The sequence below is a fragment of the Rosa rugosa genome, chromosome 5, assembly GCF_958449725.1.
Source record: "Rosa rugosa chromosome 5, drRosRugo1.1, whole genome shotgun sequence".
Classification (NCBI taxonomy): Eukaryota; Viridiplantae; Streptophyta; class Magnoliopsida; order Rosales; family Rosaceae; genus Rosa; species Rosa rugosa.
In genome coordinates this window covers 42,151,314-42,179,011 of record NC_084824.1, presented here as the reverse complement: position 1 = coordinate 42,179,011, position 27,698 = coordinate 42,151,314, and the positions used below count along the sequence as shown (strand labels likewise).

General features: G+C 38.8%; 1 protein-coding gene across 3 annotated transcripts; it reads right to left on the bottom strand.

The window, feature by feature from the left end:
• Nucleotides 1-11,966: 11,966 nt before the first annotated feature.
• On the bottom strand, nt 11,967-21,047 carry LOC133708275 (cadmium/zinc-transporting ATPase HMA3-like). Of its 3 annotated transcripts, XR_009845702.1 has the most exons (11): nt 20,731-21,047; nt 20,208-20,436; nt 17,555-17,815; nt 16,109-16,206; nt 15,725-15,980; nt 15,487-15,624; nt 14,835-15,162; nt 14,329-14,531; nt 13,929-14,128; nt 13,753-13,850; nt 13,503-13,521 (listed from the first exon to the last, which is right to left on the bottom strand). XR_009845702.1 is itself a non-coding variant. In XM_062133733.1 (10 exons), exons 2-10 carry the CDS (start codon nt 20,413-20,415, stop codon nt 12,043-12,045), a joined length of 3,171 nt encoding a protein of 1,056 aa, XP_061989717.1. In that variant the 5' UTR covers nt 20,416-20,436; nt 20,731-21,047; the 3' UTR covers nt 11,967-12,042. The 3 variants fall into 3 exon arrangements, 2 of the variants coding, with proteins under 2 accessions (XP_061989717.1, XP_061989718.1); XM_062133733.1 differs by lacking the exon at nt 13,753-13,850 and having other exon boundaries at nt 11,967-13,521; XM_062133734.1 differs by lacking the exons at nt 13,753-13,850; nt 17,555-17,815 and having other exon boundaries at nt 11,967-13,521.
• Nucleotides 21,048-27,698: the final 6,651 nt, after the last annotated feature.

Below are 27,698 nucleotides of genomic sequence, written 5' to 3'. Positions count from 1 at the left end.
TTAATAAGCCAAAGTGGGTTTAGTGCGTTTTAGTATATTTAATTTGATTTGCTTGTGGTATTATTTGGAGGTTTTGTTCTCGCTTAATCAGGGGTTGAAGCCTAAATAAGGTCTTGCCTAATTTACGTGTTCTAAAATTCAGATGCTAGAATTTAAACTTTAAACCTGTGTTAAGATTTAAATCTGATTTTTGCATGCGTCCTACCGTCTTCCTTGTATTGAAAGAAGATAGCACAAGTTTGGCACTGTTTAAGGAAATCTCTCTTTTATGTGTTTGACCCAAACTCTAGGTTACTTGACCTAGTGGTAATAGGGTTAAATTAGAAGGATCTAGATTCCTATTCAATGTACGATTACTTTCCTTGTACGATTGAAATTCTATGCATTGTAATCCTCTATATAAAGAGGCCCCTATTATCAATGAGAATACACAACAATTTCCTCTCAATTTCAGTTTCTCTACAACACGTTATCAGCACGAAGCCCTAACCCTGAAACAAATAGCCAAACCCTGATTCAAGAAGCTAAAAACCTTTTATCCGAATACAAAACCTTGAAGCCTTTTCTGCCTCCACCTCACACATTGAAGAACTCGATCCCAGGAGTCCAGAACCGGCGGCCCCACCCCACGAACCGGCCGGAAACCCACCGAACCGGCCACCGGAAGCTCCAAACAACCCTCATCAAATATTTACCCGGTTCACCACCTTCCGGAATTCCGATTGCTACCAAATTTTTCCAGCAGTAGCAATTCTGACCCAGAAATCCAGAACCGGAAGAAATTCCATGAAAACCGGCCTAAAACTTGCTGAACCGGCCGCCTGATCGTCCGACAGAAAAACCGACAGAAAATAAAAGAAAAAGAAAAGAAGAAGAAAGAAGCAGCCCAGCCCAAAAGGAAGAAGTCAAAGCCCAGCCCACTTACATCAGCCTGCTAAGTCAGCAGCCACCACGTCAGCATCTGGACCCACTGCCACGTCATCAACCGGACCCCATCGCCACGTCAGCAACCGGACCCACACTGCCACATCAGCAACTGCATCAGCCTGCCACGTCAGCATCAGTCTGCCACGTCAGCAACCGGTGCCACATCAGCATTGCCGGTCAACCCTCCGGTCAACGCCGGTCAACCTTTTTCCGGCCACTTTTCAGCAACTTTTTCCGGCCAAATTTTCCGGCGACTTATTTCGAGGTATTTTTTACTAAACGTTCCCGTTTTTTAGAGTTTTTAAATTCAATTTCTCTTCTTTTCTCGGGGACTTTCAACCTCCCTTCTTCTACCCCCCTTTCTTCTTCATAGGGGAGACCAAAAGCCGAACTGTGGGGGTTCGTGCTCACTCCAAGCTTGGAGCTTGTAGAGTCCTCCAAACTTAAGAGTTTGTTGAGAAGAAAACGATCGACCACACACATCATTGTTTCGATCTAATCCAACCCCTCTTGGAATCGAATTTCTTGGAAGCGACTACGCTCGGAAATTCCTAATTTCTTGGAAGCGACTACGCTCAGAAATTTTATATGTTTTCGTGGTAGCCTTTCACGCTCCGAAACTAACCCTAATTTCTTGTTCTCTTTCAGGATGAGTAACCTGAACAAATTGGACTTTGCTCCATTGGGAACAACTGGCTCTGAATATCACAGGTGGGTTCGTGATGTCCGCCAGCATCTCAAGGCCGATGGAATCCTGGATACGATTCTCGAGCCTAGCCAGGACGTGCTAACTGTTGAGCAAGCTCAAGCTTTGGAAGCAAATAGAGCAGCCTTAGAGGCAAATAAGGTGAAAGCCATCATCCTAATGACTCGTCATATGGATGATTCGCTCCAGTACGAGTGTATGAATGAAGAAGACCCCAGAAGGCTGTGGGTCTTACTCGAAGAAAGATTTGGCAACGTCCGTGACTCCTTCCTTGCTTCCTGACCTAGAAGTGAGATGGCATAGCCTCCGCTCCTATGATTTCAAGTCAGTTCTTGACTACAACTCGGAAGCACTTCGCATTAAATCCTTAGTGGAATTCTGTGGTAAAGAGATCACAAATGCGATGTTGATTGAGAAGACTCTCTCTACCTTCCCCGTTTCTGCATTGATGGTTGCTAAGAACTATCGAATTGATGTTACTGCAGGACGGATCACAAGGTTTCATGAGCTCATTGGAGCTATGAATGTCACTGAAAAGTATGACAACATCCTTGTGAAGAACTATAATTCGAGATCCTTGGAAATAGAGCATATTCCAGAATCCAATTATAGTCGTGCCCCTAAGAGAAGGCGCCAAGAGCAAAACCCTAACATTAGGGATACTTCTGGACTTTCTGGTCCATATAATCGCTCTACTTGGGAAGGTAATCGCCAAAATAGGCGAACACGGAACCGAAGAGGTCAACGTGGAAAGAGAGAGGGAGGCAACGCCTCTGGCCATGTTGGTGGCTCCACCAACACTAAGAGCCATCTTAATGACGCTTTCAAAGCACCTCAATCAATGGAGTTTGAGCAAAGAGATGTATGTTCTCAATGTGGAGTGTCTGATCATTGGGCACACATTTGTAGAGCTCGTGAAGAACTTGTCACCGCCTACAAAGCATATTTGTGAAGCAAGAGAAGCTCACTATGTAGAACAAGAAGATCAAGAAGATGATCTAGAGTGAAGGGTTGAAGACTACGAATCTGGCTGGGATCAATAGATCGCCAATTCTGTTTAAGTCTTTATTTTCCAAGAGATGTAGGCAATTGCCATATTATTTTTTTAGTAGATTCCTATGGTTTAGTCTTTCTTCAAAGTAGGCGTACTCAATGTAAATGTGATGTCTAGGAAGGTTTTGAGATAAGTGGTAATTAAGCGAGCTTTGCTCCACCGACATCTCCCTACTCACCTGGTCACATTTGCGTTGGAATTACCGAAAGAAGTTAGACGACTACCATTGTTTTGCATTAGCTAAGCATTTGGATTAGATTCTCCTAATGGTTAAGAGACAATGATGTACTCCGTTGGCTTATGAATAAAATTTTGAGTTCTTTTCATTATGACTCCATTTTGATTCATGAGCATGTTACTTTGTGACTACGATGGCTGGGCCATCAGTATTAATTCAAGGACATGGAATAGCCCAAGTTCTCTTTGCCAAATGGCACCTTGATTAATGTCACAGAAACTCTCTACGCTCCTAGGGCAACTCGCACCTATGGATAGCCAACGGATTCCATGCGAAAACGCATGTAGAGAACAGAAATGAGTTCCTTTGCAATGCCTCTAATGATTGCGAACGAAGGCGCATCTTAGAGAAGTTTATGTGTCTCTCTAGTGGACTCTATGTCACTATTCGAGCTATTAAATCCAATAAAGTTATGAGAGAAGATCTCTTGGATTTAGACACATATTGGCTTTGTCTCGACAGGATAAGTCACCCTGGTCATGATATGATGATCCGTCTACTAAAGACTTCACATGGACACCCTCGAGCGAAATGAAGCAAGAATCAAAAATTGGTTCCTGGACTTAGCAAGACCACAACAATTGCAGCATCTGGCGCTGCAGCTGTCTTGGGGCGCCATATGGCCGCCCAAGTCCCTTGTGACAATGCCATATATGGTGCTACCCATGGTCATGACGCCATGGATGTCAATCCCCATGGTTATAACGCCATGGATGCCACTTCCCATGGTCATGACACCATGATGGGTGATGTAGTCACAAACTTTGCTTCAATATGCGTTTCAAACGCTCATGCCCAACCAAAACTCTCCTTGGTTGCTTCTAAGGCCTCTCGCTCATTTTACAAAGCCACTTCCTTAGGAAAATTAGGACTGAGACCGTCCTATGCAAAGGATATGAAAATACTCATTATGTTCTTACATAGAATCCGTAGGGATTCTGTGGACTGATTCCACCAACTTGCGGACGTTTAAATATCTCATGATGTTGGTTGATATGCTAACACGCTGGTCCCGTGTTGTGCCATTGTCCACCTGTAATGCTGCTTATGCTACACTTCTAGCACATATCATACAACAACGGGCCCACTCCCCGAATCATCATATTCCGTCAATTGGACTTGACGATGCCAGAGAGTTTACATCGAAGACTTTCGATGGTTATTGCATTGGGACTAATGTTGGACATTATATTCCCATGAACACACCCACATGGTCTCGCGAAAACGACTACGATGGTAGTCCGGACATTGGTAATGCGCACCAATATCCGCCTGGGGTGATGCAATATCGCATGCAGCCATGCTAATTCGTCTACGACCTACCGCCACTCAATGTCTCTCTGCGTTACAGCTAGTGACTGGGTACAAGTATTTTGTACTTACGCACATTTGAGTGAGCCATTTATGTGCCAATTGCGCTGCCACAGCTCACTATGATAGGTCCTCATAGACGAATGGGCAACTACGTTGGATTTGAGACTCCAACTATCGTCCGCCACTTAATGCCCTTGCTAGGCGATCTCCTTACCGCTAGATTTGCGGATGTCACTTTGATGAGACAGTCTTCCAGTCGTTAAGGGGAGATACGAACACGAATGTTCAACAGGAACGATAGGAATTGTCGTAGTCTGTCCCCACTATGTCTCATCTCGATCCCTGTTAAAGTGACGAGATCACACAAATATGCTGCAAACATGCCTGCAAGGATGGACGTCCCTACGAAAGGACGTAGCGCCACCCTACACAGAGGTAGGCATGGCGCCAACGCCATAGAGAGTGGCACTCTGGCGTTACAGGCCATGGCCCTAGCTAGGATGCATGGGAGGCCCGTGGGTTCGAAGGATACTTTGGCACATTCCAATCCTTTGATCATCGACACTCAAAATCCGTCTCATGAGTATCTTCCGGGTTATGGTTATTGTTGGGGGACGCCTCAACGTCAGAACCTATTCCTGAGAATATAGAGCTCTATGAAACTTACACTAGTGTACATGAGACGTGGGATAAAAACTCCATCATAATTGATGATGTAGTCACGCATTTCGTTGCGCATGAGTTTGTTGAGTCTGATGATATCGAACCACGCTCCGTTGATGAATGAATGCCAACGTAGAGAGATTTGGCCTAAATGGAAAGATGCGATCCATGTTAAGATGGATTCTCTAACGAAGAGGAAGGTTTTCTGAGCTAGTGATGCCAACACCTCCTGACATAAAACCTATTGACTAATGGGTCTTCGTTAGAAAGCGTGATGAGAAAAAGAGATGGCAATCTCGCCTTATGGCGCAAGGCTTCTCACAAAACGCCCTGGAATCGACTACGATGAGACATATTCTCTCGTAATGGATGTCATTGCACTCCACTACCTTGTCAGTTTGGTAGTTTCCGAATAACTGAACATGCAGCTTACAAATGTGGTCACTACGTATCTCTATGGGGATCTAGATACGGAATATACATGAAGGTTCATGGTGAACTTCATTTACCCAAGTCAAGTGGCTCTAGACCACGGAGCGCGTTTACAAAGAGGTTGAAACGCTCACTAAAGTGACTACTTGATTGGGAAGGGATATGCCCACGCGTTTCCATAAAAAGTTTAGGATTCTATCGCGGTTCATGTTGGACATGATCTTCATTAGAAGCCCTTAAAGAGTTAAGGGAAACCGCTGAACATTTGAAATCCGAGTTTGAGATGAAGGATTTTGGGAGAACACGATTATGTCTCGGTTTGGAACTTGAGCATCGTGTCGATAGATGCTTAGGAATTTTGACAAGGTCAAGCCTTTAAGCACCCCCATGATCGTCCGTAGTCTTGATCCTGAAAAGGATCCTCTTCGTCGAAAGGATGATGACGAGGATGTGCTAGAGGCAGAAGTGCCTTACTTAGTACAATAGGCGCATTATTGTAGTTAGTTAAATGCACAAGACCGGACACATCTCATTTGCAGTAAGCTTGTTAACTAAGATATAGCTTTGCGCCAACGCGACGCCATTAGGATTGGTGTAAAAGATATCTTTCAGTACTTGAGATGTACGATTGATATGGGCTTGTTCTATCCCTACAGAGAGATGATGGATTCAGACCCATCACACACCAGGAACGCCGCCAACACTGGCCTCCGTCCCCTCTCCCCATCCCAAAATGAAGTTAGCGTTTTGGAAGGTTTTGCTGATGCATGCTGGGTATCTCTCTGACCCACACAAAGGTCATTCCCAAACTGGTTAAGTGTTCACCATGGGTAAAGACTGCGATATCTTGGAGGTCTACAGAATAGACCCTAGTCGCTATATCTTCGGACAATGCAGAGACTATTGCTCTTCACGAAGAGATTCGTGAATGTATATGGATTGGATCCATAATTACGCATGTTTGAACAATTGTGGTTTGAAGTCTACCATAGATGAGCCTACCAGCATTTAGGATAATGCAGCTTGTTTTGAACAAATGAAGCAAGGCTACATCAAAGCGACAACACCAAGCTTAATCAGCAATAACAGACTATCCTCAAGATCAAAATGAACTAGGTTCGATCTGAGGACAGTGTGGCAGACTTGCTCACTAAGTCATTGCCTAAATTCCACTTTCGAGAAACATGTTGGTAGCATCGTTTACGGAAGTTATCCGAACTCTCATGACCGTAGTCATCAGGGGGAGATGCAGACATCAGGGGGAGATGTCTACATGTATGGTCTCGAAACGTGAAGGGTGTGTTGTGCTCTTTTTCCCCTTCGACCGAGGTTATTTTTGTCCCACTGGGTTTTTGTTACTCGGCAAGGTTTTTAACGAGGCAACGAGAGAAGCACCGCGTTTGGGCAACACAAGGGGGAGTGTTTAAGGAAATCTCTCTTTTATGTGTTTGGCCCAAACTCTAGGTTACTTGACCTAGTGGTAATAGGGTTAAATTAGAAGGATCTAGATTCCTATTCAATGTACGATTACTTTCCTTGTACGATTGAGATTCTATGCATTGTAATCCTCTATATAAAGAGGCCCCTATTATCAATGAGAATACACAACAATTTCCTCTCAATTTCAGTTTCTCTACAACAGGCACAAAGAAGAGGCATTAGTTTATTTTGGTGAAAATACTATCTTAACGCAATCCTGACCCAATTTTAAAAGCAGCAAACATTTTGAGGTGAAAATGTTTGTTTTTCTATAGAAGAAAATATAATATACATTTGTATAGAGCGACGTCGTGATGATATGAACAATAATTAATGCTTGTATTTGTTTACCATGAAGCCTAGTGATGATTAACCATGAAGCCTAGCGATGATTATCTCAGTTTTCATGATGGCTTGGTACGTATATGAACTTATTTGGCTCATTTCTAAACAACTAAGTTTTTAGGGTCTAAGGTTTGTCAGAATGTATATGGTATTGGAACGTAGAATGTAAACAGGGCCGGTCCTGAGATTCTAACGGTCTGAGGCAAAGAATTAAAATGTGGCCTCCTATATATATATGTATATATATAATTTTTTTTGCGCCAAATAACAATATAAAATCATATATTTTGAATAAAAGTAAATATGAAATTAATAACAATACAAAAGAATCGATCTTGTTTGATGTGAGAAATTTTCTATGCATACACAATCAATATATAGGGTTTAATTGGGTTAGTTTTCCATATGGAGAAGGAAAATGAATAGTTATTCATATGGAAAAAGGAAAGGAAAGGTTTATATGGAAAAGGAAAAGGAAAAAAAAAAAAGGGGGCTGGGCCACGGGTCCAACAAAATTTTTGCCTCAAGTGATTTAAAAAAGAAAAAAGGTTAAAAAACTGAAAGGAATTGGGCCTCACTTAAGTCCCTTAATTGATTGAAAAAAATTTGAAAAGTGAGTCAGGCATGATTCGAACCTTGGTGAAGGTGGATGCGGCCTGTCTCTCCTTCCGCTGGAGCAATGCAATTTTTCTGGTTTATTAGAGCAAACAATAATATATATATTATCTATAACTTATATACAGAAACTCCGGAGGCCCCCGGGAGCCAGTGGCCTGAGGCGGCTGCCTCAGGTGGCAGCCCTCAGGGTCGGCTCTGTAGACAGGTTTTTCTTCTGGCAAGTGTAGAATATAGGTTCCAAAAAGTTCTTGGCTCGATTTCCCCACTTATTTGTACATTCATTTATGGTTAAGATGAGGCCCTACCTATAATTTTCCTCAATGATCAATTACTGCAAGATTTAATTAACCATGAAGCCTAGTGATGATTATCTACTTATTGTGTTGTTATTAATGACATGAACTATAATGCTTGTATTTGTTTTTCAGGGCTGAAGTGCTTGAATACATGAAGAGGACATACATACTCATAAAACGACTCCTAGAGAACTTGTACAGGTTTATTCAAATGGTGGGTTGCTGTTGTGGTGGTGGTTATGACTACTGTGGTAATGTTAAAGAGGAAGGAGCTCAGCTTTGCAGAGATGGCCACACCTTGGCTATTATGGATGTAATTATTTGTGGAAGCTTTGGAGTTTTGCTTTTTGTTTTGGAGATACAAGAGAGATCCGTAGATGTGATCCTTTCTATTTTGTGGATACAAGTAACATTATTGGATCCATTTATGGGATTTTTTTTTTTTGAGAATACCATTTATGGGATTATAACAGCTATTTATTATGAAAAAATTACTGTTTATTTGGTCAATTTTTGGTTCCAGTTGAATCTGAATCTTGGCATTACCAAATCAAACAACAGTAGGAAAAATGAAAAATATATATGTCATCTGATGAGATTTATAGGGTAGAATCAAACAAAATTTCTAGAATTCACACAACAGTTTTTACTGATATCATTGTTGGATACACACAAAGACAACAACTATTAGGAAAAACCATTGTCTCAAATGGTAGAGTATAATGGTTAGAGTAATAGAGTTATATGTGTCGTGTTAAAGCACACATGCATTGAATTTTTAAGTCATCACACCACATCTATACCTGAAGAACTGTCGTGTATATAGAATTTACACAACGTCTTAAAAAAAAAAAAACAACTTCTGAACAACAAAGAGACGAGGCTGGGATCTGTCACGCCCCGAATTTTGAATAAAGAAAATTCAAATCCGAAGCGCGAGAACAAACACAAGAAAACACATATTGAAAATTTTTCATTTAAACTAAGCAACAAACAAACTGAACTCACAATGTCAATACTGACTCGTTCTTTAGAGTCACATATTACATTACAGATAGTTTACAAATCAAACTGAATGACAATTCAATAAGTAAACACACCCACCACAACTCACTACCCAGCGGAAGACTTAAAACAAAGAGCACCATTCCACGTCCACGCCATCGAACGTACACCTCAACTTTGATAATGATCACTCGATATTCAAACCTGCACAATAAACCCTACACCATAGAATAGTGCACCGGGATTGAACAAAACAAACCCGGTAAGCCTTTCAGCCCGTATGAGTAAACTCAACTAAAGTGACTCACGTCACTCATACTTATAATTTCTCAGCTCGTGAGATAATTAAAGCAACAATATTTAATTCCACAAAACACAACCAAACATCAAGTTCATATCATATCATATCATCACAACGACAAATCACACTCACTTCCCTTCAACATAAAGCATTTGTTAAAATGATGACCTCACAACTCATTTCCCAATCACTACAGATCACAACCCACAACTGTACCCACAATAAGAATTAAGCAAAATCAGTAATCCCTGCATAGAAACTTAGTTCAGGAGATCACATGAAAACAAACAAAAGAAATCATATAAATCCCTGCATAGAGTTTAGTTCAGGAATTTACATTAAAACAAACAATACAAAAAACGGTAATCCCTGCATATAACTTAGTTCAGGAGATTACATTAAAACAAACAATTCAAAAGACAGTAATCCCTGCATATGACTTAATTCAGGAGATTACAATTAAATCAACAATAGAATTCATAGAAATCCAAATCTCATGTAAACACAAACGAAAACCCCAAAAACCTTCCCTGAACTACGACAGACTCGAGCTCAACTGAATCGTAACCTGTCACCTCTGCCAAGGTTCAACCTTACGACCAAACTTTAGACCCTTCGGCCCTCAGAATAGAAATCCAGGTTACCACTGTAACCTTCAAACTTCAGACCCTTCGGTCCTCAGAATAGAAATCCAGGTTACCACTGTAACCTTCAAACTTCAGACCCTTTGGTCCTCAGAATAAAACCTTTTTAAGGAAATCCCACACGACTCACAATGTCACATCACATTTTCAATTCACTCTTTCAACAATATAACCATCAAACATATACATATCACAACGCCACTCCATCTATATATATATTCCACGTAAATATATATATACGTAGTCATTCACGCAGGAATGACCACTAATACCAACTATAGTTTTATAAATTAACTACTCGAAAATCATTTTATATCAAAACATTGTTTTAACTTACCCATGAACCGTTGTCGATCAAGTTCATATATTTTAAAACAAATAATTTATTTTGATAAATGATTTTGCATGCTAACAATAAAATATACTAAAATAAACATAACTAATTTATCAACCGAAACACCGTGAGATTTACACACCTCCAAATCCTGCTGCGTCTTCTCTAACAGCCAAGATACGATTCACAATCGTCCGCCAACTCAAACCATCAATCACCTAACCAAATACGATAATTAACTTAGCGCACAATTCATAAAACGCACTTAAACGACGATCCCACGGTCGAATCCTCATTCATGACCACACAAAGTCATCGGAACAGCTCTACGATCAACATATCACAATTTGAAGTAAATCTGACGATCGGATCCTCTCGGATCGCAAACCGAAGATAACGCATAAAACCGTAAATCTAGCATGCATCAACCTTTTTTCTAAAATAACCTTATAATATATCAAAACGATCGTAACGATGCGTAGATGCATAAACTGAAAACAGAACCCAAAAATATGGTCCGACGCGCTGCCACGCGCCGCCACAAGCGACGGGTCGGCAGGTGGTCAACGGCGGTGGTCAACACCACAGCAAATTGCTGTCGACACACCACAGTTGAAAAACCGTCGTCTAATGACGTTTCATCAGACGACGCCTCGATAGACCACGGAAATTCACAACGTGAGACGACAGTTTTAAACCGTCGTGTGAAGCCTTTTGTGTAGTAGTGGACCAAAGTTCCTAATTAGTAAACACTTGGGGAAGTAAATGCAACGAGATGCAAACATTTTGGGTGTTTCTAAATGTACCAGGCAAAATTCTAAGTATACCCAGCATATTTATTTATTTTTAAATATGTCTAATTAAACCACCAAATTTTCTTAAGTTGCCCTTATCTTGTACCCAGCAAAAGAACACAGTGATGAAAACTTCCTAACGTAAATACTGTAGGTGAGAGACATGGAGAACAAAAATTAAATTGCTGCCGTTTAATCAATCTTCCAGTCCTCATTTGATCCATCTTTCAGAACGAAATTGCCCGACTCTAATATTTGAGCACCTGGGTTGCTTATGTTTCTTGAAGTCTTGTCTTCTTGAATTTCCGATGATTACAATATATGCTATAGAGGTTTCTTTGTTAAGGATATTAGCCAATGTAGAGCTCCATTTTGCAAGTGCCCCTTCCGAGCAAATAGTTGACAGAATCGACATCTTCAACACCAATACCCCTTCATATTTCATTGTACATAGCGGACAGGAAAGGAGAGGCCTAAGAGTCGTGATCGAAAGACAAGATGTGAATTAGTTAATCCATGCTTTTACAAAAAGAGAGGTTAATCGAAATCACTGAAAAGGAATGAAGGATGCTGGGAAAGTTTTCATGGCCGTGTTTTTTTTTTTTTTTTGCTGGGTACAAGATAAGGTTAGTTTGGGAAATTAGATGGTTTAATTAGATATATTTTAAAATAAATAAATTTACTGGGTGTATTAAAAACTTTGCTGGGTACATTTAGAAACACCCAACATTTTTAACTCATTGCATATTGTTTAAGTTCTCTTATCATACCCGTGCTAGCCAAAAATTAATTCCCCTAGCTGAATGCTTTGTTCCCTCGATGAAAAGCAAGTAGATAAATTTATATATCAAGATATTATCCTTATTTCTGTTGGTCTAGAGTTATTCAATTGTTACTTTGCTAAAGAACCTTGGTAGCTAGACTCAATAGGTCCATGTCCACTACAGCATTCCTTCATGTAGCTTTTGCAGCATCCACCAAATTCTCTTTTTTCCAACGTACAGGCCATCGGTTGTGAACAACACACCTCATTTCCCCTTGTTCCTAAGCTGATGCAAGGATGTGGGGACGCTGATTCTGTGTGGTTACTACTCTGCACAATATCGATAATCATATGAGGAGGTGATTTTTGATCTTGATGATGATGATGCTGATGCTGATGTTGTTGATGATGATGATGATGATGCTCCTCACAGCTTGTTCTAGCTATTTGTTCAGAAGCTTCATTGCTGATATGTTCTTTGTCACAATGACTTGAGTGGCAATGATCGATACTCTTTGATCTCCAATTTTCCTCCAAAGAAGCAGCAGAATGGTGGTTGCAGTCTTTTTTCTCATGGATTCCATGACTCTCTCCACAACTACCATGACCATGCCTTACAGTCAAGTCAGTGCACCCATGATCTTCACATGAGCTGAAATTTTCAGTCTGCAAACAGCCATGCTTGTGATTAATTTGTGACTCCAGATCATGATTATCACAGTTCTTTGCCTCATGCAACTCATCATTTCTTGGGCAACTGTGAATCTCCTCCGAATCCTCACACTTACAATTGTCAGCCAAGCTTGCCTTCAGAGGACTAGGCTGGCAGTCTGATCCACAACTCTGAGAAGAACACTTTGGAGGTTCACACGCTACTACAGTTTTGCTTTCTGAGCAACAATTCTGGTTTGTGTGAGTGTGGCTTTGCCTATTGCTTCCATGGTTATGAGATCTGCAGCTTCCATGATCATGGTGCTTTGCCTCATGTAAGTCACTACTGCATTTATGATTGCCAGGCAAGCTCGAATTAGAACTAGGCCTGCATTCTGATTCGCACCTCTGAGAAGCACACCTTTGAGACTTGCACGCTTCTGCAACTTTTTGGTCAGAGAAACACTTCTGGTTTCTGTGAGAGTGGCTGTGTTCATGTTTTCCATGATTATGTACATGTTTCTCTCCATGCCTGTGAGTTCCTTGCAAAAGTAGCATGCTGTTCAATATCACAAGCAAGCATGTCCCAACATCTGCAAGAACTGCTGCCCAAACAAGTGGATGTCCTGCAAATGCCAGTGCAAGAATACCAACTTTGGTACTGATTGATAAGATCACATTCTCGATCACTTTTCGTTTGGCTCTTCTTGCAAGCTGGATTGCCTTCGGTAGTTTCCTGACATCATTTGACATTAAAATGATATTCCCAGTGTCTTGAGCAAGGGCTGACCCTGAAATGCCCATCGAGATACCAATATCAGCTGTGGCCAAAGCAGGGGCATCGTTGATGCCATCCCCAACCATGGCTGTGTTTCCTTCCATTTTAAATTCTTTAATGATTTTTGCCTTGTCTTCAGGAAGAAGTTCTGCGTGCACTACATCCAGTGCTTGCTCAAGCTGCAGATCAGGTAAAGTTGCAACTATTAATATCGATTTTCTTAAATTACAAGGAAAATGTATATGCAGTTTTAGATCCATATATAGTGATCAGACAGGTCCTAAAGTACATTACAGAAACGATTTAATGACAGATTATAGCATTGCTAACAAAAATGACTTGGTTGCACATGAAGTTCATTGCTAAAGATGATTTAACTAAGAGAACATTACTATTAACAACATTTATACCAGATTAGGCAACCCCAAAAGACTCTTAATCAGAAGGAAGGTCAACTCGAGAAATATCTGAATCTGAAGTCCGGAGGTATTACCCTATTATTTCAGCACTATCATTCATGAACAGCATGTAGTTAGGAAATTATGTGAAGATATGCATGTGAAGGCTAGGAAATTAAATAATGCACCTGTTCATTCGCTTGCGTAGCTGCGGCATGGCTATCTCCAGTAAGCATGGCTGTTTTAATACCCAATTTCTTCAGCTCCCTAACAGCATCTGCAGCCCCAGTTCGACAAGCATCAGACAGTGTAAAGACTCCAGCAGGGGTTCGTTCACAGTATATGTACCCTATAGTCTTGCCACCCTTAGATCCTTCAATGGTTGGAACTGCCATTTCAAAAACATTAATAGTCAGAGCTTCTGAGATTAGAAGATCGCAATGAGTTGCAAAGAACCATGAGAACATTTAGCTTGACCAACTTGGTGAAAGGGAAAAGAACATGAACCAAAATTTTTGGAGTCACTTGCTATCTCTGAATACAGCTTAAAGAAAATATGTTGCACTAGTATATGTAACTTGGTCTCACTTGTTTCACAAGACGCTCTCAAAGCTATTCTTTTGCTTCCAATATAAATATCTTGTCCATCTATCTTTCCATGGATGCCTTCCCCAGGAAAGTTTTCGAAGTTCTCCACATTTTCAGGGTTTGGCTCAATTGAAAACGATCTTCCGTAATCAACAAGAGCCGCTGCCATTGGATGACTAGCCTTCCTCTCAATGCTTGAAACCCTTCAAAACAGGTTTTATGCCTAACATTAGTAAACTAACAATCATGTAGTAACATTAGTTCTATTATCTTTATGCATGGTGAGATTTTTCAATTAATTGGACAATTCCTTTTCATTCACTAGATGGAAAATGAATTGTAGTTTTTAGAATTATTTGAGGATTATAGAAGCATAGAACACTTCCAACATAACAAACTTAATATTTCTCATCCAAGTAAAGAACTCAATGTTACTTTTCTGATATCCTTTAGGTTTTAGTAAAGCAAAACTTTAAAGAAGGTGAAATATGAGGTGTACTCCTCACCAGTAAATCAAAGTGTTCAAGCTAATGTCGTCACGGAGAGATTGAAAATCCATCACCACAAATTCACCCCTCGTTATGGTACCAGTTTTGTCAAAAGCCACGATTTTGACTTTAGCAAGAATCTCAATGAAGTCACCCCCTTTGATCAAAAGACCAGATGTTGCTGCTTTTGTAAGTGTGCAGAAAGTCACAACTGGTGTAGAGAGGATGAGTGCACACGGACAAGCACTTACTAAAACAACCAAAGCCAAGTGAAACCATTTGCTCCAATTATGAACACGTAATGCAGCTGGTATCGCTGCAATAGAAATCGATATGACTAGGACCGCTGCACAACAATAACAGGAAGTGTTTGATTAGAACTCTTTGCATGTTCTCTAGCTAATACTGGAAACATGGGAAAAGCAGTTGGTCACTAAAAGGTGGAAAGGTTTAAATGTGTTCTTGGCACCAGTTTGGCATGTTGTACTGCCAGACTGTCGATTTGAATCATTGACATTATTTCTGAATTAGGGTAATGTTTCACATTCTAACAATATAATGTGTCAGGTAGTTGGCAAGAGAACACTAGCCCCAAGGAATAGAAGATAAGAGATTAACTCAGTGATAACATAACTTATGAGAACAGGAAGTGCATTGGCAGCAAACTAACCTGGAGTATAAAACTTTGCACACTTATCAATGAATCTCTCAGTTCGGGTTTTGCTGTTTTGAGCCTCCTCCACCAGTTTAGACATTTCAGCAACCACACAGTCTTCAGCTAAGGCTGTAGTTTTCACACTAATATAACCTTTACAAAAATTGCAAATTAATCAGTAAACATAAAAAGTAGACGTCTCCTTTGGACAAAAAATTTGTTCCTCTGTATGTAGGAGGGAGATTCACATTACCATTGAGATTGACGGTGCCAGCCCAAACAGTGGAGTCCTTTTCCTTGGTAACTGGATATGACTCTCCTGTTAGTGTTTTCTCATCAACCTCACCTTTGCCATCAACAACTATTCCATCAATGGGAATAACTTCACCGGCCTTCACAGCAAGAAGTGTGTTTAACTTAACCTCATCAACATCCACAACTTCTCCTGTATCTGCTAACACTGCTTTCTGAGGGGCCATACTCATCAACGATGACATCACTGCTTTTGCCTGAGTACACAACATGGTGATAAGGGAATGTCAATGATGATGTTTAGCCGTTTTATGATCTATAATTAATAGTCATTCATCCCTCTGATAACATTCATTTGTTCAAACTAATGCACAACTTTGCTAACCTTGTGCCCTGCCCTTGACTCAAGCCACTCTGCGATGGTGAAGAGAAAGACAATAGTGCCAGCTTCCAGATAATCATTCAGAGCAATTGTGCCAATCACTGTAGAAAATATACACTGTATGAGTTACCAACACCAGTATACATATAACAAACTAATCCTATGTAAATTTACAAACACAAAAGTTCAGAAACAACAGTGGTCATCTTATATTTTATATTAACAATATCTTGATCGCAATAATCATTAGCATAAGGTCAGAATGTCGACTACGAGATGTTATGGCCTTTAAAATTTTCTAGTGACATCTTGGAAAGAAAACTGTAATTACGTTATCAAGTTTTTATTCATCTTCCCTTGTGTGCCTTTTTGAACCAAATTGCAGTAACAATGACGTTCACAATCGATTTTTTTTCAATTTTTTTTTTAATATTTAATTTATACCTCATCAGTAAACGAACAATGTAAAACTTCTTGAAAGTAGAAGTCAATACTAGAAAACCCATAGATATTCGTACTTGTTCTTAATAGAAGGTGGTGTCCTTGTCCTTAAGAATGTGTATACTGTATAGTGTATATATCAATCCGATTCTAAAATTCGAAGTCAATACTAGAAAACCCTAAGAAGAATCTGTTAGCCTCACTTGGTGAGCGTGACGTGCTATATCCTGAAACCAAGGATATCTCTAGCTTAAATGGAAGGGGTAAGTTTGATGCTTTAGTTTCTGTACAAAATCCAAATTGTTCAAAAAAAAAAAATAAAATAATAATAATAATAATAATAAAAAAATTAAAATAAAAAAATACACACACATATAATTTTGTTGTTCTGATAATCCAAAAGGTAATACAAGATGGGTGGTTCGGTGGGGCGGTGTGGGCAGCAACTTTGAGTCTAATACTAAATAAATCGTATTACAAAGTTCGGTGGAGCGGTGTGGGCAGCAACTTAATTTGCTTCACCGAAAAGAGAATACCAGAAAGCTCGGTAGCCAAGAGAAAGAAAATGCCACACTACAATACAGCCAAAAATGACCCAGAATTCTAACACGTCTTCCTAAATAAATCGTACGTTTTTTTTTTTTTTGATGCGAAATAGTATGCTTTCTTTGAAAAATAAAAATAAAAAGCAAAAGAAGGGTAACTAGGACATTCAATTTTGTAATTTTGATAATTTAAAAATAAAAATAAAGGCAAATTAAGCGAGGTAATAAAGAGAAACCCTAGAAGCATTTAAATTGTCTTATATTTGCCAAAAAGTTTTAGCAGTCGAACAATCATATGCTCACTACATGGTGTGTGACGTCTCATTAAACCCATGTTTTTTGCCGGTCAGATCTAAAGCCTATCATGTTCAAAACTAGAAAATTAGGCAAATAGAGACTGTAAAGCTGAATTGTACGTAGGAGTAGATATTGACAGGCCATATATATATATATATATATATACCTGCAACAATCATAAGGATGTTGATGTCAAGCCTCAGATTTCGAATGGATGCTATGCCTTTCATAGCAATAGGGAAAATGCCGACAGCGACCGCACCGAGAGCAAGCCATCCCAGTGGTCGATATACGTATTTGAGAAATGAAGGCAACAGAAGGACGCCACTGGCAATTGCATATGGACTTGGCCATTTTTGCTTGAAATTGTCCTCTGCCCCGTACACTCTCACATTTGCTTCTAGTCTTGCTTGGTTCAATTCCTTAACTGCATTAATAAGGAAAACCCATCACCAAACACAACATTTAGACAAACTTCACATCAAAATCAATCCATTTGGGCACTCGTTAATCGTTATCACATTCAACTCTCCAACTTCTAGCTGCTGAAATGTCAATGTCATTAGGGTGACAGTTTTAATTTTCGAAACATTGGGGACCCTAATGACATTGACATTTCAGCAGCTAGAAGTTGGGAGAGTTGAATGTGATAGCGAGTTTGGCAGTTGACACTTTCGTTCCATTGCTTGTCCGGCGGCGCCTCTACGCCGGTGTGGCTTGGGTGCCGCCGGACAGGTTGGTTTGTTTCTCCGATCAGTTTATATGTAGGCGAGTGCAGACGGACGGTGGCTGCGTTCTTTTTCTTCTCTGTTTGGGGTCTGGTGCGGATGTGACTTTGCGATCTAGTTCTCTGACGGAGTGGATTGGGTGCTTAGGATCTTCGACCAAGTGCAGATGGGTTGCTCGGGATCTTCGACGGATTTCTCTTCTCTCCCTCTGCTGATCTGGATTGGGTTCATTGGAGGCTGGGTTGGGGTTCAAAGGGACATGGATTTTCTGACTTTGGACGGTGGTGGTTAGTGGCGGTGTTTGGATCGGTGGATTGCACTTGTAGCGACAGAATGGGGCTGTACATGTACTCGGTGGGTTTGCTTGGCATGGCGGTGTCTAAGTAACAGATGGTTGATGTCCTTTTGGCATTAGTTCGAGTTTCCAGTGATCGCTGTTCACCGTCCGATGTCGGCTCTTTCGGGAAGCGAGGTGGTTCGCGGCGACTTGTGTTTTTAGTTTTTTTATTAGGGTTTTATTTCGGTTTAGGTGTTGTTTAGGTTTAATTTGTCCCTACTCTTTTTGAGCTAGAGTTGTTTACCAAGTTTTGCCAATGTTATGGTGTCATTTCCAGGTACTAGTTGTTTTTAATTTTGATGTTTTTTTGTTGTCAATGTGAAGGAGAGGCGTCCCTACACGTATAATGGTGGTTTTGGTATATGGTGTTAGAAGGGAATTGTCTCTTTTTGAGGTTGGCTGTAAGGATGTATCGGGACTTCTTCTAGGATAGGTTATTAGGTTACAGTTGAGCCCCTATCGGCTCATGACATCTGTAATCGATGGTTCTATATGTGGGGTATGAGTAAGTCATCTTCTCTAGTTGAGATTTACTGTGTCATCCCTGTTGGTGTACTCACTTGGATTGATGAATTTCTTTGTTTCTCAAAAAAATGTCATTAGGCTGACAAGGGCATTGTTGGCTCAAACAAGACACTAACGCTAACTAAAAAGTCGATTTTTTTTTTATCAAAAGGTACTCTACCACTTACAAAAAAAAAGGTCGATTTTTGGTCAAAAGGTACTCTACCACTTACTAAAAACAGTTTTCTTGGGAATATCTTTATTAGAAGTGGACGTACAATGCAATGATTTGACTCTAATTAGACGTGGGAATCAATCCTAAAAAAGTGAGTGATGACTACATATGTTCCCGTTCTTATGATAGCGCAACGAGCAACTCACACAAAGCATGTGAGGCATTTAGCAATTAATATTATACAAGGATCACAAGAAATATTAGGTAAAAACGTACAAGGAACTAACAGAAAGCCAATTAGAGTAAAATTGATACAGTAGTAAAGCATATATAACATTTCCTTAACGTAAAAAGAAGAAAAATATGACAGTTACATGCAACAAAAGTTGATGGCCCGGGGGGGGGGGAGTGAAGAATGATGTATGAAACATGTGGATTTGCTACAAACAAAAAAAAAAAAAAAAAAAAACTGAAATATGAATTATAAGAAATGAAAACAATGGTACTACGCGAATTTGGGTAAGAAACGGATTTATACCAGTTGGTATGACGTTTGTTACATTTGGACCGTTACTAGCATGGTTCATATGCACATATTTATAAAAAAATAAAATAAAAAAACCCACAACATCCTATCTTCCTCCATATCTTTTGGTTTCATAACAGTTCATGGTCTACCTATTCATCACTCACTAACAGAAAAGGAGACGTGTCTACCGACCACGACACCTCATCATTCACCTTTGTCTGAACAAATTTTGCTTTCTGATTGTGCAAGCAAGCAATATCAGAAAATTTGATCACCTTTTTCTTTTGGAGAAGAAAGAATCTGATCACTTTTCTCGCATAAATTTTGAAAAATCAATGACCAACTGTGACCATCAATCATCAACAAACTTGAAGCATAGCCAAAAAAAAAACAAAAAAAAAACAAGTGCCACAAAATCAAGTAACCTTCCTACCTATCTGTGACAGTAAAGCCTCATTTTGGTATAATTTCTAGAATTACAGAGAAGTTGATTACTGAGTACTTCTCTTTCTTTCTTCATAAAATAAGAATCTGAGGGTACTTTACCAATTTGAAGCTGAGAAATGAGGAGGCTATCATGAACAACAATCACAGTTCTTGTAGCCACAACCACAGAAACCTCTTTGACACCAAGAAGAGGCTTCAGGATGTTCTCAACTAAAGGCACTTCTGATGAACAGCACAAACCCAACACATCAAAATAGCTTTTCTGCAACTTTTTAGCCGCCTTGTTTTGGTCCTGCTGGCCAGCCATGGTGCTTAGATTCTCAAAGGTCTGCAAATACAGAAAGAAAACTTTATGGTGGGCAATTAAAAACGACAATGAAGAATTAAAAATTGGGCTTCTGGGTGCATGATTCTATTGCAAAGGCATAATCTTTGTCTCTGTTTGTGTCTGAGTCTCAGAGAGAGAGAGAGAGAGAGAGAGAGAGAGTTGTAAAGGCCAAGCGGTGGAGAGAAAACCCAGAGCAGTGTATATTTTATACAAAAAAAGGCGGTGAGAGCCCCTTTGAATCAAAATGCGATAAAGATGGAGTCTTTAAGAGGTTTAAAGAAAGAGCACACCCACCTTATAGCTAACCAAGCCTTTCAAATTTCTTCAAAAGATTTATTTCAGAGTTCTAAGCATTGGTAGGCAAAGTCTGGGAGTTCAAGTAGGTGAAGCTCTTATGGGGGTACTTATATAACAATGGAGAGGGAGAGCGAGGGGAGGGGATCATTCAGGACATGAACAAAAAAGATTTGATTTGAGTGGATGACTCATAAATTAATTATAGTGGAGAATCAATATTGGGGAGGGAGAAAGAATGGAGTCCACATGTGAACACATGAATACAGCTTGTTTTAGAGCCTCGGGCATATGTGATCTAGTGTAAGGATTTTCATAACATGTTACAACTTTGATTTTGCCTTGTTTCTTTCCCGTTTATATGGCTAGTTCTCTCTTTTTCTGTTGGCGTGCAATATTGTTCTTGTTTTTTATTTTTTTTCTCTTCACTAGCTTTTTCTATCAATTATTACTATCATTACTCTTTTGGGAAACCGACAACTCCTACTGAGACCAAAGAGAACACAGTTTTGCAATTACATCATAAATATAAAAGGCACTGATCCCTAAATTAAAAATTGAGAGGTAGAAAAAGTAGAATTAACTAATTTACCAGTCATAACATTAACTTAATGTTAAGTATGAGTAAAATAAGAACCTAGCATCTCTTCAAGATGAAAGGTAATGTCATCATATATGTACACAACATATACATGACATATGAGGTATGACAGTATAATATTATCTTATATTACGGGTAAAAAGACATCTCAATAATATTGTTCTTGTTTGTTGGGAATCATCACTCTACTACAATGGTTGATGTGTAAAATATTAGATTGAAATTTCATAGATGTTCACTTGGTAATCAGTGCCCATGAAATTTCGAGTCAGTTACTATTGGATTTAAATTAAAATGTTGAGATTAAATGAAAGTATTCTAAAAGTTTCAATGTCATCTTAGTTACTAGGTTTATATCTAAAAGTTTGCTTGCTTAACTATCAAAATAAAATAAAATAAAATAAGTTATCTATCATTCAAAACCTCTACACCAATCTCACTAATAATATTGTTCTTGTTTGGCCGGATCATTATGCTAATCGTCTCTTAGTGGCCGGAATGAGTCATATGGGGATCGCAGATACGATGGTCCAAAACCATTCATGTGTAGATCTTTATTTGTTCCTAAAAGACTTCATATATTACTCTGTTTTTTTTTTATTGGTCTTGAAACTATATGACTTTAACAAGCTCAAAAAATGCATGCACGCTGGTGTGGTGCCTCCTTGTATATATTTGAGGGTATTGTAGCAAAAATTAAGCTCCTAAGAAAAGTACCTACCTACCTATCCGAGTTAAGATCCTCGCCGGATCAGAATGGGTTGAGTACTAAAATATCCTCCAACAAAATAAACTTTCAGCAAAAACTATCGATGCAATAAAGTGCATTTTATTGTCAGAGAATAATTGTTATTTGTTACCATAGTATTGACTTACTTTTAGTATTTTTGTTCGAGTTTTTTTTTAAAAACTAATATGTTAAAACTATATAGGACCTATCATTATCTATGTTTTAGTAAATAAATCTGATTAAAATCTTGTTCCAATCATTAGGAGGTATATAGTAATATAAAACCTATATACCTAATGAGTTAAGTATGTCAACTCTTTGGTTAGGAATTCATTACTTAGGTAGTTAGGTTACAAGTTAAGCCTATGAATACGTGATACATTAGGATGCTTACTAAGCTCACTTGATCCTTAAGAGATATCTTTATAGGAGGACTTTTAGAGTTAATCATCCAATACAAATAAAGTGCTTATGGTCCCTGCTCTCTCTGTAACAATAAGCATAAAGTCCTACCCCATACCCCATTGAAGGAGCTTAAAACCAGAGAAGATGAGAAGATCAAGGCTTATATGTAAAACCATAGTTACATGCTCACAACATATGCATAACAATCATAAAAGGGATTAAGGCTTACCTTCAGCAATTACTGGCATGGATTCCATCTCTGCAACTGCACAACACGATCACTGAATATGGTCTTCTGTTACTTACCAACTTGCTTCTCAATGGACAGAACTTATGCAAAAACGTCGGTAGTAATCAGGGACCAATTCATCTGTATATATATGGGTGACTTAACCCTCAAGAAGCTTCCCATTAAAGCATTCCTTGTCGGTTTAGGTTTCACTCTTAGATTCCTAATGTATCACAACTTTTAGCCTTCCTTGTAGACTAAGCAATGGATTACTATCCTTAATGAATTGACAGGGATGTTCCCCTGGTCAGTAGCTGACCAGGGATGATATGGTCAACTACCGTCCGATTTCAATCAGACGGTTGACAGCTCTCTAGTTTTTTAAAAGATGAGATCTGTTAACCGTCCGATTGAAATCGGACGGTAGTTGACCATATCATCCCTGGTCAGTAGCTGACCAGGGGAACGGCACTCATGAATTGATACACTATTCATTAAGTCACTAGTATTGATTTACTGTTTGTATCCATGTTAAACTAGGATTGATATTAAGCTAAATCATCAATTACTTTATGATGATATGTGTTATGTCCATATTTGATCTTACAATCTCCCCCTTGGACTCACACATACCATGCTCGATGATTTGCACCAGAAAACATCAAAACCTACTTAACTTACTGAAGTGCGCGCCAGATGACAAACTCAAATCGAAAATCCATTCCAACATGGTCAGATTACAGTTACTTATGCAGAGCAAGAAACAGTATACATTTTAACAAAAATGCAGAGTTTCAAAACCACAAACACAAGCTCCTGCAATCCACATATGTCAAACCAGAAGTGATACAATATATGTTAATGTGTATCAACAAGTAAACATATATTAGGTCCAACTGTATGTTTCTAAAACCAGAAACTCAAGCAATTTTTCTGAACACCGATGGCTTAAAATTATTGCTTGAACCTTAACATCATGCTAAACATGATTTAAGCCATCTGATAGCAAGTATAACTTTAAGTACAAAATCGACAATTTTCAGAACATTTAATAAAAGCTGCAGCAATAACCAAAATCTGAAAATACCTCAAAATTTATTAATAATAAAATCTGTCATTACAAATGAGTTGTGATAAATAAAACAAAAGATCACAACTGAAAATACAAGAACTCAAAAAGCCTTAGAATTTTAAATGCTCCAACTGGACTAACTCTCTACTGAACCTAAGCATCTAGATTTACTAAAACTCCAATGCTTGCTGTATGCTTCTGGAATGCTGCATGCTTCTGGAATGCTGCTACTGACAAGGCCTTGGTGAAAGGATCTGCTAGCTGTGAATTTGTGTCAATACTTAAAACAGCTATTTCACCATGCTTTACCCTTTCTCTAACACTGTAATACTTTAAATCAATGTGTTTGGAATTATTTGATCTTTTACTGTTCTTGCTAAAGAAAACAGCTGCTTCATTGTCACAATAGATCACAAGTGTACCAGCCACAATGTGACTTAACACTTTGGTCTGCATCAAAAAATTCCTAATCCAAAGTCCTTCACACACAGTTTCATATACTGCAATAAATTCAGCTTGCATAGTAGAAGTTGAAACAAGAGTTTGCTTCATGGTTTTCCAAGCAATAGCATCTCCTGCAAGCATGAATACATATCCACAAGTCGACTTCTTGGAGTCTGGATAATTCCCTGCAAAATCCATTTGGTGCAACTCCATATCAAAGTGAGCCACTAAAGCCATGATTATCCTAAACGAGTCTTTTATAGAAACTGGAGAAAAAGTCTTAGTAAAATCAATGCCCTCCTTCTGTGTAAAACCCTTGGCAACTAATCTTGCTTTATGTCTCTCTACATTGCCATTTACATCTCTTTTGGTTTTGAAAACCCATTTACAACCTATAGGTTTCTGATTTGGGTCAGGTTCAACTAATTCCCAAACTGCATTTTGACTCATGGAATTAATTTCTGCTTCCATTGCTAGCTGCTGACACGCTTATTGCAAGCGCATAATTTAACCCTGAAAATATCGTTAGTAGTATAAGCAAATAGGGATCGTTCTATTCCGGGGATTGAGGGTACACCTGTCATTGTCAAACAATTAAACAATTAAAATTAAAACAAAGTCTAATATTCACAAAGATAAAACAAAATATATACATATTTACAAAAAGGGGGGATTTTTGGTTTTGATTTTCGAAAATAAAACTAAATAAGTAAAACAATTAAAATGCAAAAACATAAAGATAATGATGGAATGGGAGAACAAAGATCAAAACCGAAACCATGATTAAAATCGATTCAAACCCTAATATTGTTCATCTAAGTCATGAGAAAGGAGTTGATCATGTGAAACATTCGAAAGCAAATGATTTCCCATATTTTACTTTTCAATGCTAATCAACCTAAGCGAACACCTAGATTAATCCTATCAAACATGTAATCAAACCCTAGAAAGCTAGTCAATCATGACATGTTTAACGCATTAGACATAGAGAAAGGCTATCAACTCAAGTGTACAACTTAGTATGGAAAAGTCCACCTAATTGCAATCCTCGTTAATTAAATTCGATCTTTGTCCAAAACCTTTACTACTTTGATTCAAGTTTACACAAAACAAAAAGTTGAATTATGTTCTTAAACCTAGCACCAATTACATGCAAATCCTATAAGTGTCGACCCAAATAAGATAAACATATAAAAGTTTTCTGTAAAGCAAATTTAATTAAACAAACTCACATAAGCAACTCTCGAATTACAATATATGAATCTGAAAATATCATTCAACCATAAAAATTCCAGAAATTAATTATTTGTTCAACCATATATGTCAACTAGAGCAAAACCAACGAAATACAAAGCAAAGGTTACAAAGTAGAGGTCGAATTACACCGTGGATGGAAGATGATGATGGGTGAATAATGATGAATCCTTTGAAACTTGAAAGCAAGCTTCAAAGGTGGATGGTGGAGGAATAGATCACGGCTTCTTCTTCTCTTCCTTGGCCTTGCTTGAACTTCGTGGCTTGCTCTAGAGGATGGAGAGACTCACGGCTATGCTAAGGAACTTATCTGATTTTTTTTCTAAAGTTAAAACGTCAAAAGAGAGGGACCCTTAACGTTGAGAAAGAGGGAGTATACATAGGAGCACGGCATCCTTGCTCTCCAAGCCGTGCACTCCTCTTTATTTTCCACGAAATTAATGTGATAATTCCACATGACTTCCTCCAATGCTAGCTTGCCACATAAGCCCTATGATGTGGTCCAACCAATCACAAAATTCTCTAAAATATCTCCCTAAATATTCTTGCCGAAATTCCTTGAATATTTTCTGATTTTATCTCTCTTATTTCGGCCAAGATTATCTTAGAGAAAGTAGGGAATGTATCTAGACTTGTTTTGAGCTTTTCTTGGTCTTCACACTTCTTCTTTCCTTAAAACTCTCCCTAGAATATCTCTTTGCCGAAATCTCTAGGGTTTTCTTCTTGATTCTCACGGCAATTCCTTCTTTTCCTCTTGGCTTGGACGGCAAAAGGTCTCCTAGGGTTTATCTTTCCATTAAAATTGCCCTAGAAAATCTCTTGCCGAAATCTTCTAGGTTCTTGCTTGATTTTCACGCACATTCTCTCTCCTTCTTTGTATTTTCACGGCAAAAGATTTCCTAGGGTTTATCTTGCGTCACAAACCCTAATTGCATGGGCTTTTATGGGCTTTTATCCAATTTGCCGAAAATCCAATTCATTCTTGAGAGTTCTTGGGCCTTGTTGCTTCAACTTCAAGCCTTGTCACCTTCCAACGTCATAACACTTTATTTTTCCATTTCTTTTTCATGGTTGCGTTGGAAACTTGCTTGGTAAGCTCTCCTCCCTTTCGCAGGGTTTCCTGGTTGGAACAGGAAAACTTCTTTTCTTCATTTCTGCTCATTTCTGTGGTCCATTTTGTCTCATTTTTGCTCCCCTTGACGTTTGCAAGCTCCTCTTTCCATTCGTGAGTTCATTTCCACTTTTTAGCTCCGAGGTCCTGAAAATAGAAACTAGTAAGAAAAATAGAAACTTTCCTAAAATGAAAAATGGCAACTTTCCTAAACTGAAAATGGAATCTTTCCAAAAATGAAAAATAGAAACTACAAAATAGAAACTTTCTACAAATAGGAACTTTCCCAATCAAGAATGGAAACTTTCCTAAACAGAGTTTTATTAAGGAAATAACGCAGAAAATGTAGGGAAATGCAGTTAAAACGTCGCATTAAAATGCTCCTATCAGCTGCCATTGATGAGATTCACTACTTTCAATGGCCTGATTAAATGTAGTTGGATCATTGTCCTCTGCACAGTCCATTTCAATTTCTGCTTCTTGCAGATAAACAATGTAGTCACTCTCTTCCCCCCCCATAAGTTGGTTTTCTTGCTCTCTGTGATCTTCTAGGCTGAGGATGTTCAGGATTAGGTTGAGCTGTAGGTACTTGATCAGTTACGTGGTCAGTTACATGGTCAGTGACATGGTCAGTTACTTGTCCAATGACAGTTACTTGGTCAGTTACTTGACCAGTTACAGGTACTTGATCAGATACTCGATCAGTGACTTGGTCAGTTACTTGACCAGTGACATGGTCAGTTACTTGTCAAGTGACAGTTACTTGGTCAGTTACTCGACCAGTGACTTGATCAGTTACATCTTGTTCTAAAGGCAATGCTACACTTACATTCTCATCTGACACAATTTCCTCAAAATCTAGATCTGAAGATAAATCCTCAAGGTTTGTATTGTGAACTTTTTCACTTAGAAACTTTACTTGATGTGTTTCAAAAATTCTAGGTGAATGATGAGCAGAATATAATTTATAGCCTTTAGATTTATCTGGATAACCTATAAAATAGCAACTAATTGTCTTTGGATCAAGTTTATTCAAGCTTGGATTATAAATCCTAGCTTCTGCATGACATCACCAAACATGGCAGTGGTGAAGACTAGGTTTCCTGCCACACCAAAGCTCAA